The sequence below is a fragment of the Bombus flavifrons genome, chromosome 10 (genome assembly GCF_040668555.2).
Source record: "Bombus flavifrons isolate JBK064 chromosome 10, iyBomFlav1_principal, whole genome shotgun sequence".
Classification (NCBI taxonomy): Eukaryota; Metazoa; Arthropoda; class Insecta; order Hymenoptera; family Apidae; genus Bombus; species Bombus flavifrons.
The window spans coordinates 8911708-8925611 of NC_138451.1; the positions used below are offsets into that span (position 1 = coordinate 8911708).

General features: G+C 29.4%; 4 protein-coding genes across 6 annotated transcripts; 2 read left to right on the forward strand and 2 right to left on the reverse strand.

Moving 5' to 3' along the window:
- Positions 1-140: 140 nt before the first annotated feature.
- Positions 141-6964, reverse strand: LOC138184309 (uncharacterized). 2 transcript variants are annotated; one of them, XR_011174311.1, is made up of 5 exons: positions 6179-6291; positions 3437-3474; positions 2299-2547; positions 823-1665; positions 141-702 (listed from the first exon to the last, which is right to left on the reverse strand). XR_011174311.1 is itself a non-coding variant. In XM_069122158.1 (5 exons), exons 2-5 carry the CDS (start codon positions 6180-6182, stop codon positions 586-588), a joined length of 408 nt encoding a protein of 135 aa, XP_068978259.1. In that variant the 5' UTR covers positions 6183-6291; positions 6564-6964; the 3' UTR covers positions 141-585. The 2 variants fall into 2 exon arrangements, 1 of the variants encoding a protein (XP_068978259.1); XM_069122158.1 differs by lacking the exon at positions 823-1665 and adding an exon at positions 6564-6964.
- A 1642-nt stretch (positions 6965-8606) lies between these two features.
- On the forward strand, positions 8607-10277 carry Slbp (Stem-loop binding protein). Its single transcript, XM_069122155.1, has 3 exons — positions 8607-9081; positions 9166-9736; positions 9813-10277. Exons 2-3 carry the CDS (start codon positions 9201-9203, stop codon positions 9952-9954), a joined length of 678 nt encoding a protein of 225 aa, XP_068978256.1. The 5' UTR covers positions 8607-9081; positions 9166-9200; the 3' UTR covers positions 9955-10277.
- A 20-nt stretch (positions 10278-10297) lies between these two features.
- Positions 10298-12242, reverse strand: LOC138184304 (uncharacterized). 2 transcript variants are annotated; one of them, XM_069122151.1, is made up of 4 exons: positions 12111-12242; positions 11430-11562; positions 10891-11167; positions 10298-10822 (listed from the first exon to the last, which is right to left on the reverse strand). In XM_069122151.1, the coding sequence occupies exons 2-4, from the start codon at positions 11432-11434 to the stop codon at positions 10391-10393; spliced, it is 714 nt and encodes a 237-aa protein (XP_068978252.1). In that variant the 5' UTR covers positions 11435-11562; positions 12111-12242; the 3' UTR covers positions 10298-10390. The 2 variants fall into 2 exon arrangements, with proteins under 2 accessions (XP_068978252.1, XP_068978251.1); XM_069122150.1 differs by lacking the exon at positions 12111-12242 and having other exon boundaries at positions 11430-11955.
- On the forward strand, positions 12212-13903 carry Pglym78 (phosphoglyceromutase 78). Its single transcript, XM_069122154.1, has 3 exons — positions 12212-12343; positions 12907-13404; positions 13481-13903. The coding sequence occupies exons 1-3, from the start codon at positions 12244-12246 to the stop codon at positions 13645-13647; spliced, it is 765 nt and encodes a 254-aa protein (XP_068978255.1). The 5' UTR covers positions 12212-12243; the 3' UTR covers positions 13648-13903.
- The last annotated feature ends 1 nt before the right edge of the window (position 13904 follows it).

Genomic DNA, 13904 nt, shown 5'->3' on the forward strand with positions numbered 1-13904 from the left:
ACAACGTTAAATCGTTAAAAATATAGTTATATATATAATATTAATTGTATATATTAATTATATACCTTAAATCTCATACTACATATTATATTACTATATTTAAAAAAGAGGATCACAAACTGAAAATGTAATATATGAAATTGTTTTTTATTTTACATATAATAATTTACAAAGTCGAAAATAGTACTCGTTGGTATATATTATTTTCTCGCTTTACAAGCTCTGGCGCATATATTACAAATATATTACAAAAATATGCTAAATAAGCTTTGTACACTTTACAGTGAATAGGAACGTTAAACATTTCAATTAATAATGAGCATGTGTTCTTTTTAACCATCAATCACAAAGTAACTTGAATTATTTACAATTGATATTATGAAAGATTGTATGAATCTTATCACTATGATAAAATCAATTGAGAAAAAGACACACTTCAAGGAAATTAAAAAATTAAATTACAAGTAAATTAAAAATATGGCTAAAGCAATTAGAATATAAAAAAATATTAAATTGGTATTAGAATATTCGTCAATAATTGCCCTAGAAGAATGCCATTATGCCATATATGATAAATTTTTCTTATTAATCACTATCTTCAATTTGATTCCTTTTCTTATAGATATCTTTATCAAAAGCTAGGAATTTTGTTAAACGTGAACCATTATATGGTGTTTCACTTCCTGGTGGATGCAGTCGCATCTAAAACAGACATGCATTTATAAAAATAATATATGTATGTAAAAAAAAAGATTCCAGACTTTTAAATTAATAATTATCTTTTATAATTTGGTCAAACATCATGAATGAAATACTACCTACCACAATATACATGTTTGATGAAGTCTTCAGGTTCGTTTCATGATTGATGAAGTTCAAGAATGAATTAATATTTTGGTAAATAATTTCAGTTAATTAACAAGTTATATTTTCACAAGTACAGATAAACGTAATTTTGTCACATAGAAGATATAAAAGACATTCCAATTTTTTGTCACAATTATAATTTACATTTTATCATAGAATATCCATCTGACAATTTAGACGTGCACAAATGAATCAAACGAAACAAGATGATGCAAAGTTAGTGTGCAATCGGTTATCAAAGTATCAGCCGTCAAAGCTACATTTGAAGAATTAATGATCAATTTGCCCAACTCCTTTGTTAGTTTTATTAATGTTATTACGGAAAAGATATTACAAATTCCGGTCACCAAGCTCGGAAACAACAAAATAGCACCGGTAAGATTGGATCTTACAATAAAAAATAGAAAAAGATGAAGCATTAAATACTTTATATCACTTACAATGAAAATTAAAAAAGAAAATTATATAAGAAAGTGAATTCACTATAAATATATATTCTAATATTGTCACGTGGTATGATAACATTTTAAATGTTAACATGAATAATTTAACTAGTTAGTCTACGTTTCCTTCTTAAACTGATCGTATCTATAAACTATTTAATTGGACGTTTAAATTTGGGGAAGAAAAATGTTTTGTAATTATAGGACTGGAGGTTGCAAGCTTGAGCATTAGTGGAGGGACCCATTTGCAAAATTGCACGCATTGCTTGATCGTGCAGCACCAATTTCTCATCTATTTGTCGACGTAGTCATCCACGGTGTTCTCATCTCCCTCTGCTTTGTTTCTGAATCGCTTCTGCAAGAAAACAAAACCGACACCAGTCGCGTTACACGTGATGGACATGATGTTACGTTGATGATGATCGGATGATGCGTGCATCACTAGTAAAACTTAGCTTAGCTTACTTCTTCCGTGTGATTCTCTGAAGTTCAATTGGAAGCATTTTATTTTATTAATTAAATGTAAAATCATTAATAGAGATTCTTTAACATACAAGATAGACGTTAGAGATTATAGATTAAACTAAAGAAGTAAACTTGAATTTTAAAACAGGCCTAAGTCGGGCCACATTTAAAATTTTTTAGGAAAACTCTGTTGAAACATAAATTGAAAAGTCTATCTGGAAACTTTCGCACATTAATGTAAGTAACTATTTCCATTCTCGCGTTTTCGACTTCCAGTTAAACCTCGTTACAGAAAGGTTTAATCGCGTTAACGTAAAACGCGTAAAATGCAGCTGAAGCGCATAAGCTCCTCTTTAACAATTCAATCAAAACATTGCTGTTTCTGTCTTATTCATCTGATTCGTCCCAGCTGGTTGCACTTGAGTACACCTTGTTCTCTGTTCATACGCGTTCCAAGATTTTCCCGAGGTTTGACCGCTTTCGGTGAGAAATTTCGAGGCCCATGACCTCGACGATGACTCACCATAATTCTGTACTTCTCTTTGCACGCGTATTCGGTCTCGTCCACGTCGTTGTAACAGTCGCTCTTGTAATCGGGTGGGATCGGTTTCCCCTCGAATTGGCAAAGCCTTGACAACGGTTTCGCGTTCACTATCATCTTCTGGAAACCAGTCGGTTTCTGTTGCGGGCAGTAGAACACATCTGGAGTATTTTTGTCGAAAACAATGCTCTTCCGCATCATGTCACCAGCCTCTACTGTTAGAAGGATTACCTATTAAGAACAATTTCTTTATTATTCTAATTGTTCTCTAGTTAAAGAATCTTCAATCTCTTTTTTTAATTTTTAAGTAATTATTTTAATTACTGGAATCATTCACGTAAGCTTTCAATCATCTAAATATAATTGATATGTTAAATAGCGATCGAGGAATTTATATTTTTAAGTACTTTCGTAAATGAAAATATTACCTATAAATAAAAGTATTTAACAATGATATGTTGTTAAAATTAAAAAAGCAAAATATCTTTTAGAAACTTACTTATGTAACAAAATCTGCTATAATATATATTAGAAGTTCTAGTCATTTAAGTAAGTTACTGAAAAAATTATGCTTTTCCAAATTATAAAAAGACATTTCAAAATTCTAAGACACATAAATAGAATTACATAAACCTCTATATCTCATTTTTTAGGCATTTTTTTACCAAGTATTTTTACTTTACAAGCTAAAGAAAACATTCCTGCTTTAAAAAATCGTTACAGTTTATGTCAATCTTCATCTCATTTGATATGATTCATACGTCATTAACTGCACTTTCCATTTGTGAAAGGATCGATATTCTTCGACTCCGAGTTCGCGAGTTTTACGCAAGAAAGCAAAGTGCGCAATTTGCGTGCGATTTCTTATAAAGTTCAAGTAGAGTTATATAGAATCAATAACAAAAGAAGAAAGAAAATGATACAAAAATAATTCGGGATTCTGTCTAAGCCGTTGAACTTAGGTATGAAAAAGTAAAGTATAATCTTTCCTCTCACGATGGACGATTTCTCCGATTCATCGGTTCGCCAACAACGAATTATGTACAATGCATTCGTGATTAGTTCCGGAAGTGTGAAAAGCAGGAAGCATAGAAAACCGTGATATATCTGATATACTTACGGCAAGCATAGCCACCACACTACAAGCGTATGCGATTCCTGAAAAAAGAAAAGGATGATTTTTACGAAATGAGAAATGTATGAAAAATAACGAAAATGATAAAAAAGTTAAAAATAAGGAAATACAAATATATACGGATCTTAAGAAGATGAAAAAATATATTGTTCCAGAAAAAAGAAAGAAAGTATGACAATGGGTGTGATTTTTTAAGGAAATAATATAGTTTGCAATGCCTGAAAGAATTATTATTTTAATAAAATTAATTGATAAGGTGCAATTAATATGCGTTACTTATTAAGGATTATGTGAAATAATAATAAAAATAATATGCGAAACTAACAAGTATATGTAATTTAGAAAAGGGGAGATGAGAGAAAGGAGAACTACTATATATGTAACTCCAAACGAAATGAAGAAATGAAAAAGAGATCGGTTTCATACTTAAAAGGCGGGGCACTATTGGGACAGAGCAAAAAGTTTCATTCTGGGCATGGAAACTTACGCAAGTTGGCTTGTGGACGTGGTTCATTATTAAATGAACGTAAACGATAAAAACTGGGCCGCGAAGAAAAGGAGTCAATGCCATGCATGTTCATTATACGCTCGACACGATTTTTCTTCTTTCAATTGAATTTACTTACGGTGTTGTCGTTCGACTTTATTAAATTATTAACTGAATTATTGTAACCCATGGCTGCAAAAAAATTTCGGAAAGGAATATCTTCTACACTTATATTTTTGAGATTACAACAACAAAGACTAAAAAGAGAGTTGTTTAACAGCAAATAGTACTTCAATACCAATAACTTTTCTTTGGATTTTCATACAATGGAAAATAGAAAAGAGAATAAATAAATTATTAATAAAAGAGGAAAGGTAGAATAGAAAGGAAGAAAGAACAACCAATTCGTTACGTAAATATTAAAAGACCAATATGAAAAAACTTCGTTCCAATTCTTTAAAACTCCACTATTCTAAAACCGACATAGGAAATATTTGTTTATTTTTCAAAAATTTGAAGAAGATGATAAAGAAGAAAAACAGAGATACTTGTTTCTCAAAGAAACCTCTTCAAGAATACATTTACATTTACATAAAGAGCATAATGATATGAATCAAGGGAAATTGTAATTGTTCTCTTAAACCGATCTTTGCTTTGGATTTATCTTTAATTGTACGTGACGAATGGGAGGATGCAGTCAGACAGACATTATTTTTATCCGTTGGATAATCTACTATCGATCTAGGCAGCATTCAAGCGCATTTCTGCAAGGACGACGAGGTCGGTATGGTTCCGTGTGGTGCATTCGATCGGCTTGCTCCTGTTTCAAGATACTGATCTCGTTGAACCGATACCCTCCTGACATTTCGTTGACACCATGCGACACTCGTGAATAGAAATAAGAATGATCAATCAAATTACATCCATCCCCTTTTAATTCATCTTATAAATGATGGCATATTTATAAAAATATTAAAATGCCGTTTATGTAAATCTATAAAGCTAATCTTGGATGAATCGATGTTTCTAGTTATGATGCCTGCAAGTAAAATAAAATTGCGTATATAAAAATGAAAAGTATAAAGATTACTTAACACAGAATATTAATTTAATGGAATTCTATTAACTTAATATATTGATATAATAAAACGTATTGATTTCCAAACATAAAAATAAATTAAGCAGGTTGTTTATATATAAAAATCTAAGAATTAGAATTAAAAAAAGCATATGTGACTTATCTCCCAAACAGCTGATTCCTATTTCCTAATCGTGATGCTATTCTTTTCTAGGTCAATGTTTAACGGTGTGTAAAAGCATAAGAATTGCGAAAGTGATCGCTGACTCATCGTTTGTCAGAAATTAAAGACAACTATTATTGATTGCAATTTCTAACGAAAAACGATCCAGAAAGTACAGTCTGGAATCTTCAAAATATGCAACGAGATGCATTTTGATGTAACATTTGCTCCTTGACATTTGTCTATGACATTTAAGATCTAGTTCATTCACCGTAGTAAGCATAAAGTTGCTAATTTGTCCTTCCATAGCATAGGATTGTATCTTTACTTTTAACTGATCTTCCGCTACCTTAAATATCGCTTAAATTCTTAGAAAAAATAATATACCTATTTCATAATTAGTTCAGAAGATAATTACCATAACTGTAAAAATCTCAGTATGGCGATATTTTTAGTGAACGTAAGACTTAAACGACGTACCAAAGCCTTTTAAGTAGCGGATACCATACCGATACCGATCAATCACGTGAGTAATTCTTTAATTATTTTGAACGCAACAATACAATCGTAGATATCTATAATTTCAGATTTAGTCAGTATTTAAATTCATTGAACTTGTAGCTATCCTTTGCACGATTAAGACAGAACCATACAATAGATTCAAAAATTAATATTCAAATCCAGCGTTAGCAGATAAATTTTATAATAAATGTAATTATTATAAAATTTATTATTGATGATACGTCAACATGGAAAATACGCAACATTATTGTTATGTCAGCAAAGACGCATAAGCACTGAGTCTAATGTACTCGTGTGTCTCATCCTGCATACCTAAACGAAGACGCAAGGCATTACTGCGTGGGTTTCACCTTTGATTTATTGCTTTCGCTGCCGAAACAAGCTTCAATACGTTGCAGCGTTTCAGAATCGAGCGCGGCAAGCAGCTTTTAGTTTGTCCGTTTCGAATAAGTTGGCGCAAACAGGATTGAAACTTACCCATGCTGGTGAACGTGTTCTGCACGGGAAAGAGCACCTGTTGATCTACGCGAGACGGCGTCTCTTCGTTGACTGAGATTGCACCGGATTCGCGCTCCCCGCAGGCACTCGTACTGAAAGTGAGTGCCGTTACGTTATACAGGATGTATCAAAACCATAGGACTAACAGTATCCACGCAACTATGGAATCTAAACCTCTCACAGAAAGAGCATAAAGAATAAGATATTTTGAATAAATATGTCCAAAGAAAAATCTTATCTTGGAAAAAATAATCTTCCTTTTACAAGAGAGGTTTAAAATGCAATGACTAATGCCAAGTACTCATTGTTAAGAACATCCTTGTATAGATATATTTTATAATATATAAAATGTATAGGAACGTACAATCGTTACTATGGTACTGTTGTTTGATAGACAGTTTCGGAGAATTTGATGAGGAATGGAGTAGGTGTTAGGTGGGCAGGAGGCCTCGTCATTTCCATATTCAGATTCGATAATGTCATCAGTTTCTGGTGGGCTTCATTCTGAGGGTCGAACGTCTTCTAATTAGGAATTCGCAAGAAGTTCGTTGTCGCGCAGAATTTTATTTCACGATCCTTTTAGCATAATATTTGTTCTTTGCGCGTATACAAAATATATCGCATATTTTTCTTTCACACATAGCTTGGAAGTACGAGATATCTCGTACGAAAAGTAAAATTATTATTTCAAATATAATCTTATTAAACTTTATTAGATGGGTACTTATAATACTGTAAACAAGTTGAAGAAGTTATTTATTAGCAGCCTAAAATATGAATAGAACATATTAGATAAATATTCAAATACGTACATATGTATATATAGTAACATCTGTTATCTTATTTCTTGTTATACCAATTCATCAAAATCAATATCTGAGAAATCCAGAAACAAAAGTGATTCTTTATACAAATTAGTTTCAATATCAGCTATGTTCTATCTTTTAACAGACACTTTAGTATTAATATTATCATTGATCTGCATATTATCTTGTTGTTTCTTCTCACTTCTAAATAAAATATATAATCATATTTTTATGATCACAAACAATGTTACTTTCAATATATGTATAAAGAATTCTTATATATATCTTATATATATCATTTTTAAAATAAAATATATGTATTATGATGAACATCTATAATATTTATATTAGTAAAAACAAATTAATATATACCAGATACTGAAATAAAAGCTCCTTTATATTTGTATCCTTTTTGAATATCATACTTTGCATAGGGAACTGTCTGTCTATCTAAGTATTCCTTTTTAGTCTGGAGCTTTAAATTACCTCTGGCTTTTTACCATGCTCAAAATCTTTTGGTGTCTATTTAAAAACAATAAGAATATTAAACTGTAACTATTACATATAACATAATACATATAAATGGTTTCTTGTTTCACAGCATCTCCTTACTTTAATATAAGAAGCAATTGATATTTTTTACCAAGTAACTCTAAGGTGTAATAATATATATACTTGGCTTTTTTTATGTTTATATTTGAAAATTTCAAATTTAATATAGTCTTATCAAATATTATATGTTTGCTATTAGTCTAGTAAATAAATTTCATAGTGATCCACAATAATATATTATAAAAATAACTATAGTCTAATAGATGAAACCTTTCCATGGACATCTTTAAGAAAAATTTCACTAATTTTAAGACTAGTTGAAATAGTTCTCTTATCTAAATAATAAAATTATAGAATTAAATTATATATAATAATTTGTATAATGATGTTAAAATAAATATTTACATTGTGATTAACTTAGTGTTTTCTGCAGAAATGGTATCTACAATTGCATCTGCTTAAAATTGTGTAATAATATCCGCTTCTGATTAAAATCAAACATCAAAATGATTTGCCTTGTAGAAGCATCAATACTAAAATGAAAACTATATTGAAATCAATATTATAACATGAGTTAAAATAAAGTTTTACTATTTCTACAAGTATAATCATAATATACATAAACATACCCATTCTCTTTCATAAATTCCATTGCAACCTCAAGTACTTCAATCCAACTAAAACAATGGTTTTTACTTTTTAAAGTCATACACATCTTTACAAAATCATTTGGAACCTAAAGATCTGTAAATTCTATACATGATTTGTAATCTTATTGCATTTACCTTTTAACCTTAAAAAATATATAAAAGAATAAAAATTACTATTATTTTTTACATATACTAATGAAGTCTTAGGTAAAAGAACAGGAAAGAAATAAAATTAACTTGTATATTAAAACCAAGTAAGAAACAGCAATAACAATATATATAAGCATACTTATTCTGTTTTGATTAAAATTTGATTTATACCCTTTTGCGCGCCCATCAAAGATATTTAGAAACCGATGTGGGGATGCGAACTTGTCAAACAAAAAGCGCTAGATTATCGCCGACATCTTGTAATATTCAATTTTGCGAAAAAGGTAGTGAGTTTAAAATAAAGAAAATGCGATAGAATCTTAGAGCGATATGCATGGAACGATTATTAAGAAATGAAATTTTGGACGATCGTTGCTCTCGTACTCGTAACATATATGTTCTACAAAGATCAACAACGAAAAAAGTTTCAAATCTTTTAACCTAAGTTGAACTTGAAAAGTTGCTTGAGGTGCGCAAATGTTAGATTATCAGAAAAGGCGCGCATTGCAGAATTCGTAACAATTGTAAGAATGAACTTATTTTATAAATTTGTTTAAAATTAAGTGCAATTTCATCGCGTGTTCGAAACTTCGATGTTTAGTGATCACAAAATAATAATTATATTTCACGAATTCTTCTATTTATTACGAAAACGCACAATTAACAATTTCCTTCTATGTTCTAATACAAAAGTTGTTTCATTCATTTAGGTTATTCTTGTTAGGTGAGATACTATTTTTTTATTGGTTTTTCTCGTCGGTTTAAGGTTAAACTGTTTATTTGGCTTGACGTTAGTTTTGTCTCGTAGATTGTGTTACAAAGCTTTTCTACGATCGAAATAAAATGGAATTAGACATGCATACTTCGTGGACTCAATTAACAGAAGAAGATGATGCTCTTCTTAATGAAGCCATTTGCATGAGTTCACATGAATTGACCAAAATAGTAGACTCTAATAAGGATGCAAAGAGGGAGAATTTTTTAGAAACTAATTCTTGTGCAGCTAAGACACATATTAATAGTGAACAGAAAAAGGAAGAAGATATTAGTTTAAATGTAGAAATTGATAACATGTCTAAATTCAGAGAAAATCAAAGAAACAATGCAGTCAGTATAAGTTATGAAGATAATGTAAGGAACAAGCAGCATGACGATGGTTTTCGCAAACGAGCTAGGGAAAATCAAATAAATGATGAGGATGCAAAAGTTTCTCGAACTAGACACAATAGTGATTCAAGTTCTACTACTAATTCTTCAGATAGTAATAAGAGACGGGTAGAATATGAAACAGATCCTAGAGTATTAGCCCGTAGACAAAAAGAAATAGATTATGGAAAAAATACTATTGGATATGATAGATACATACAGGCTGTGCCTAAGTAAGAATATTGTTTATTACGATATGGTCAGAAATATTTATGTTGAAAACTATTACATTGGTTACACATATTTTAGAGAAAAACGTACAAGAGAGCATCCAAGAACACCACCAAAATATATTAAATATAGTAGAAGAGGATGGGATAGCATGGTAAGGTTGTGGAGGAAACAACTTCATCAATGGGATCCTCCACAAGATAGCAATAATTCTGATTAAAATAACCTTATGTTACCAACATTTTACTTTATTATGCAAATATATCTTTCTGTGCATCATAGTTCCGTGATTTTTATATCTGTATAAAATTTTATAGAAAGAACAGAATTAGATGAAGTGTAATATAATTCTTGGTACGTTCTTACATATGAATATTTACATGTATTTAAAAGGTTCAATTGCAATACAAAAATGAGAAATAAAAAGTACATGTAACTGATAGTCAAAATATACAAGACTTGACATCACTATATGTGAAGGTTCAAAAATGTGTAAATAGATATTCAGGAAACACTTAGGAATAAAACCCTTTTTAAGAAAAAGTATTATCTTCAAAATTTTTTATATGTGTATATTTTACATATATATTCCATACAGAATTAAATATATATTGTCATTATTTACAAATATGCTTTTAAATTATATAAATGAAAGGTCACTTGACACTACATCGAGTTTCTAATTGTCTTAAAATAGTATCAAGTTTTTCATTTGTTTTTTGTTCCATTTCATCAATTTTTTTCATTAATCTTCCTTCCATATCTTCAAATTTCTTATCAATATATGTCACGATATCTATATTATTTGACACAGTACTATCAATCGCAGATTGTGCCACTTCTTCTTCATTGTTTTTCTGAACACCTTTATTTTTTGATAAATTCAAAATATTCATGTAACATGACTGAACATCATTCGTGACATTGTTCCCTTCATTGTTAAAACTAAGTTTAGTTAAGAAATTTCTTATTATTTCAGGATTAAATATTTCTGTGGAAAAACTCTTAGGTTCATTAATTGACTCTGTTACATAGAGCTTTATACCATATATCCACATAACTGAATTTTTACTTTTTGTTTTTGTAAACTAAAATAGAAATTTTGAATTAAATATACATTTTTGTGAATTAAATCCATTGTATGTATTCTCTATACCTTAATAGTAGCTTCTGTAGCATGTGGAAAAATTGCTGTCTCTGCAAAGTAGACTGAATTGTCTTCAAATTCATCTACAAATTCTGCAAACTTTGTTGTTTCATATTCCCCAAATTGTTTGAAAAATTCTAATACATAAGCTTCAGAAACTACAGCAATCTGGGAAATTCTCTGCCCATTAGTTAATCTTACATCTAGCATACATGGTTCATTGTTGGATTCAATTGGTTGTAAAGATATACATGTACTTAAAGAAACTATATCTTCGAAGTTAGTTCTGTAAAAAAATTCATACTTATTTATAAAAATGTGAATATAAATTAAAATAACAAAGAAATATGGCAAGATCTGATAGTAAATTAGGATGTTTATAATACTTTATATTTTTCAGGTTTTATATTATTTTAAATACACAAATCTAATGTATTTATAAGTAATACATAAGTATACAGTATATATAGAGGAATAAGTGTATATATATATATAATTATTATATAAAAAAAATTAATATATTTTTAATATGTAAATATCTGGATTACTTCATAAATTTTAGAGACGAAGCTTTTAATGTGAAAGCATCACGAAGCTGTTTATTATTGCTGATTTTCCAGTTGCACGAGATTTGTAAATAACTCGTATCTAATGACAAGGAAGAATCATCAACTTGCTGATCTGAAAGTTCCATTATATGCAATTCTTTAAACAGAATGAAAATTCTTTAAATAGATTAACATGTATTATCAGTCCAACGATAAGAACTTGTGTTCGTTATTTTCGTAATGTCATTTTAAATTAGATTTCAAATTCGTATTAGTACACTTCATTTTCATGAAGGTTATATTTATGTTTCACTTCATTCGAGCAAAGATTCTCCTTTTGAAAATCTTGCAATTAATTATTAACGTATAAAAACTTTCAATCAGAAATAATTATTTACTTCATATATTTATTAACTAACACTCAAACTAATCGAGTTTTCATACGTGTTGCAGCTAATATAACGTACAATGAGAACTACTTGCAATGGCGCGAAATGTGTTATTACGTGAATAAATGAATAAGGAACAAAGTCAAAATACCAACGGTTATAAATATATGCCGCTAGTTTAGTTATATTCTTGAATAGAAAAAATTTTTTAGCCGATATAACGAAAGTAAGTGAAAGCATAAACAATAAATGTTAGAATGTATTCATGTAAAATTTTGAATAAAGTGCTTACACGATTAGATGTGACAGGTGGTGGGGGCGGGGGCTTTCGATTAAAGCAGTTGTGCAAAGATATTGAACAGAGTAAATCGCCGTTTACGAATCGTCTTTCGTCTTTGCGTGCAGTTAGCTCCTATAATAAAAAAATGTCGAAATATACAATTGTTATGGTACGTCATGGAGAGAGCGAATGGAATAAATTGAATCTATTTTGCGGATGGTATGACGCCAATTTATCTGACAAGGGTAAGTCATTTTTTAAAAGAAAATTCTGAGAATAAACTCCAAGGGCAAAAGGTCAAATATTTCGAATGTGATGTTAACCATGTTTCATTGGTTAAGTTTCTTTATTTTAAAGACGTATATTTTAAAGACGTATCTATAAAGAAAAAGATAAATTAATGAATAAGTACCATGATTAGGTAGCGGATATTTATGCAATTATACAAAATCTGGAGATGTAAAAATGCATAGAATACGTATACAGAAGCATAGGATATACCTACAATAGAATACTCGTTATAATTTTTAATAATTTTTAATAAGTAAAACTCCAATTTTATTCAACTTTTATCGCTTTAATTATGTCCTTAACAATATGAATTTGCATAAAAATTTGCACCTATGTCATGATAGTGATATTATCACTAAATTACAGTTATCCATGATTTCAATTATCTTATAAATATGTCACATGGTCAAAAATATAATTTATAAATATAATAAATATAAATATAGTTTATGTAATGATATGAAATTCATTATTTTCAAAATTATGCTATTGTTTGACATACATATGTTTATTATAGGTAAAACTGAAGCACTTTCAGCTGGAAAAGCAATCAAACAGGCAGGCCTTAAGTTTGATATCGCTCATACGTCATTGTTGACAAGAGCTCAAGAAACTTTGAAATCAATTCTTAAAGAAAGTGGTCAAGAAAACATTCCTGTTCAAAAGACATGGCGTTTAAATGAACGTCATTATGGAGGACTGACTGGTATGAATAAAGCAGAAACTGCTGCTAAGTATGGTGAAGAACAAGTTCAAATTTGGAGAAGATCTTTCGATGTACCTCCTCCACCAATGGAATCAGACCACAAGTATTATGAAACAATAGTAAAAGACCCAAGATATGCAGATGGACCAAAACCAGAAGAATTCCCTAAATTTGAATCTTTAAAATTGACAATTGAGAGGACATTGCCATATTGGAATGATACTATTATTCCACAATTGAAGGAAGGGAAAAGGATTATCATTGCTGCTCATGGAAATAGTTTACGTGGCATAGTTAAACACTTAGATCGTCAGTTATTATTTTCTCGAAGCACAACCAATTCTGTTTATTTATTATATTAATAATCATGTTTTTCTTTTTTTAGAAATGAGCAATGATCAAATCATGGGATTAAATTTACCAACTGGTATTCCATTTGTCTATGAATTAGATGAAAACTTCAAGCCTGTTGTATCTATGAAATTCTTAGGTGACGAAGAAACTGTAAAAGCTGCAATGGCTGCAGTTGCTGCACAAGGGAAAGCTAAGTAAAATTAAAGAAATTCATTACAAAATTTATATTATATACAAACAGAAGATGTTAATTTTTAGTTTTGGCATTGTTGAAGAATTATTTCATTATTGGAAGATACATTTAAATAAAAATGTTTACAACAGAAGAAAAATAGAAAAATAACATAAGTTTTCACTAATATTACAAGTTTCTATGTGTTGTAATTTATTCAAACAAATATTTATTGAAAATAATTATAAAATTACAAATATAAAATTATTAAAAGATATTAAAT

Coding starts and splice junctions, on each gene's coding strand:
- LOC138184309 (XM_069122158.1), bottom strand. Junction 2,548..3,436: donor GTGTGGTGGCTATGCTTGCC/GTAAGTATATCA, acceptor TGTTCTTAATAG/GTAATCCTTCTAACAGTAGA. Junction 703..2,298: donor AAGAGAAGTACAGAATTATG/GTGAGTCATCGT, acceptor TGTCTGTTTTAG/ATGCGACTGCATCCACCAGG.
- Slbp (XM_069122155.1), top strand. CDS start 9,201: ATGGAATTAGACATGCATACTTCGTGGACTCAATTAACAGAAGAAGAT. Junction 9,737..9,812: donor TACATACAGGCTGTGCCTAA/GTAAGAATATTG, acceptor CACATATTTTAG/AGAAAAACGTACAAGAGAGC.
- LOC138184304 (XM_069122150.1), bottom strand. CDS start 11,575: ATGGAACTTTCAGATCAGCAAGTTGATGATTCTTCCTTGTCATTAGAT. Junction 11,168..11,429: donor TCGTCTCTAAAATTTATGAA/GTAATCCAGATA, acceptor ATTTTTTTACAG/AACTAACTTCGAAGATATAG. Junction 10,823..10,890: donor CTACAGAAGCTACTATTAAG/GTATAGAGAATA, acceptor TTTCTATTTTAG/TTTACAAAAACAAAAAGTAA.
- Pglym78 (XM_069122154.1), top strand. CDS start 12,244: ATGTCGAAATATACAATTGTTATGGTACGTCATGGAGAGAGCGAATGG. Junction 12,344..12,906: donor CGCCAATTTATCTGACAAGG/GTAAGTCATTTT, acceptor TGTTTATTATAG/GTAAAACTGAAGCACTTTCA. Junction 13,405..13,480: donor CATAGTTAAACACTTAGATC/GTCAGTTATTAT, acceptor TTCTTTTTTTAG/AAATGAGCAATGATCAAATC.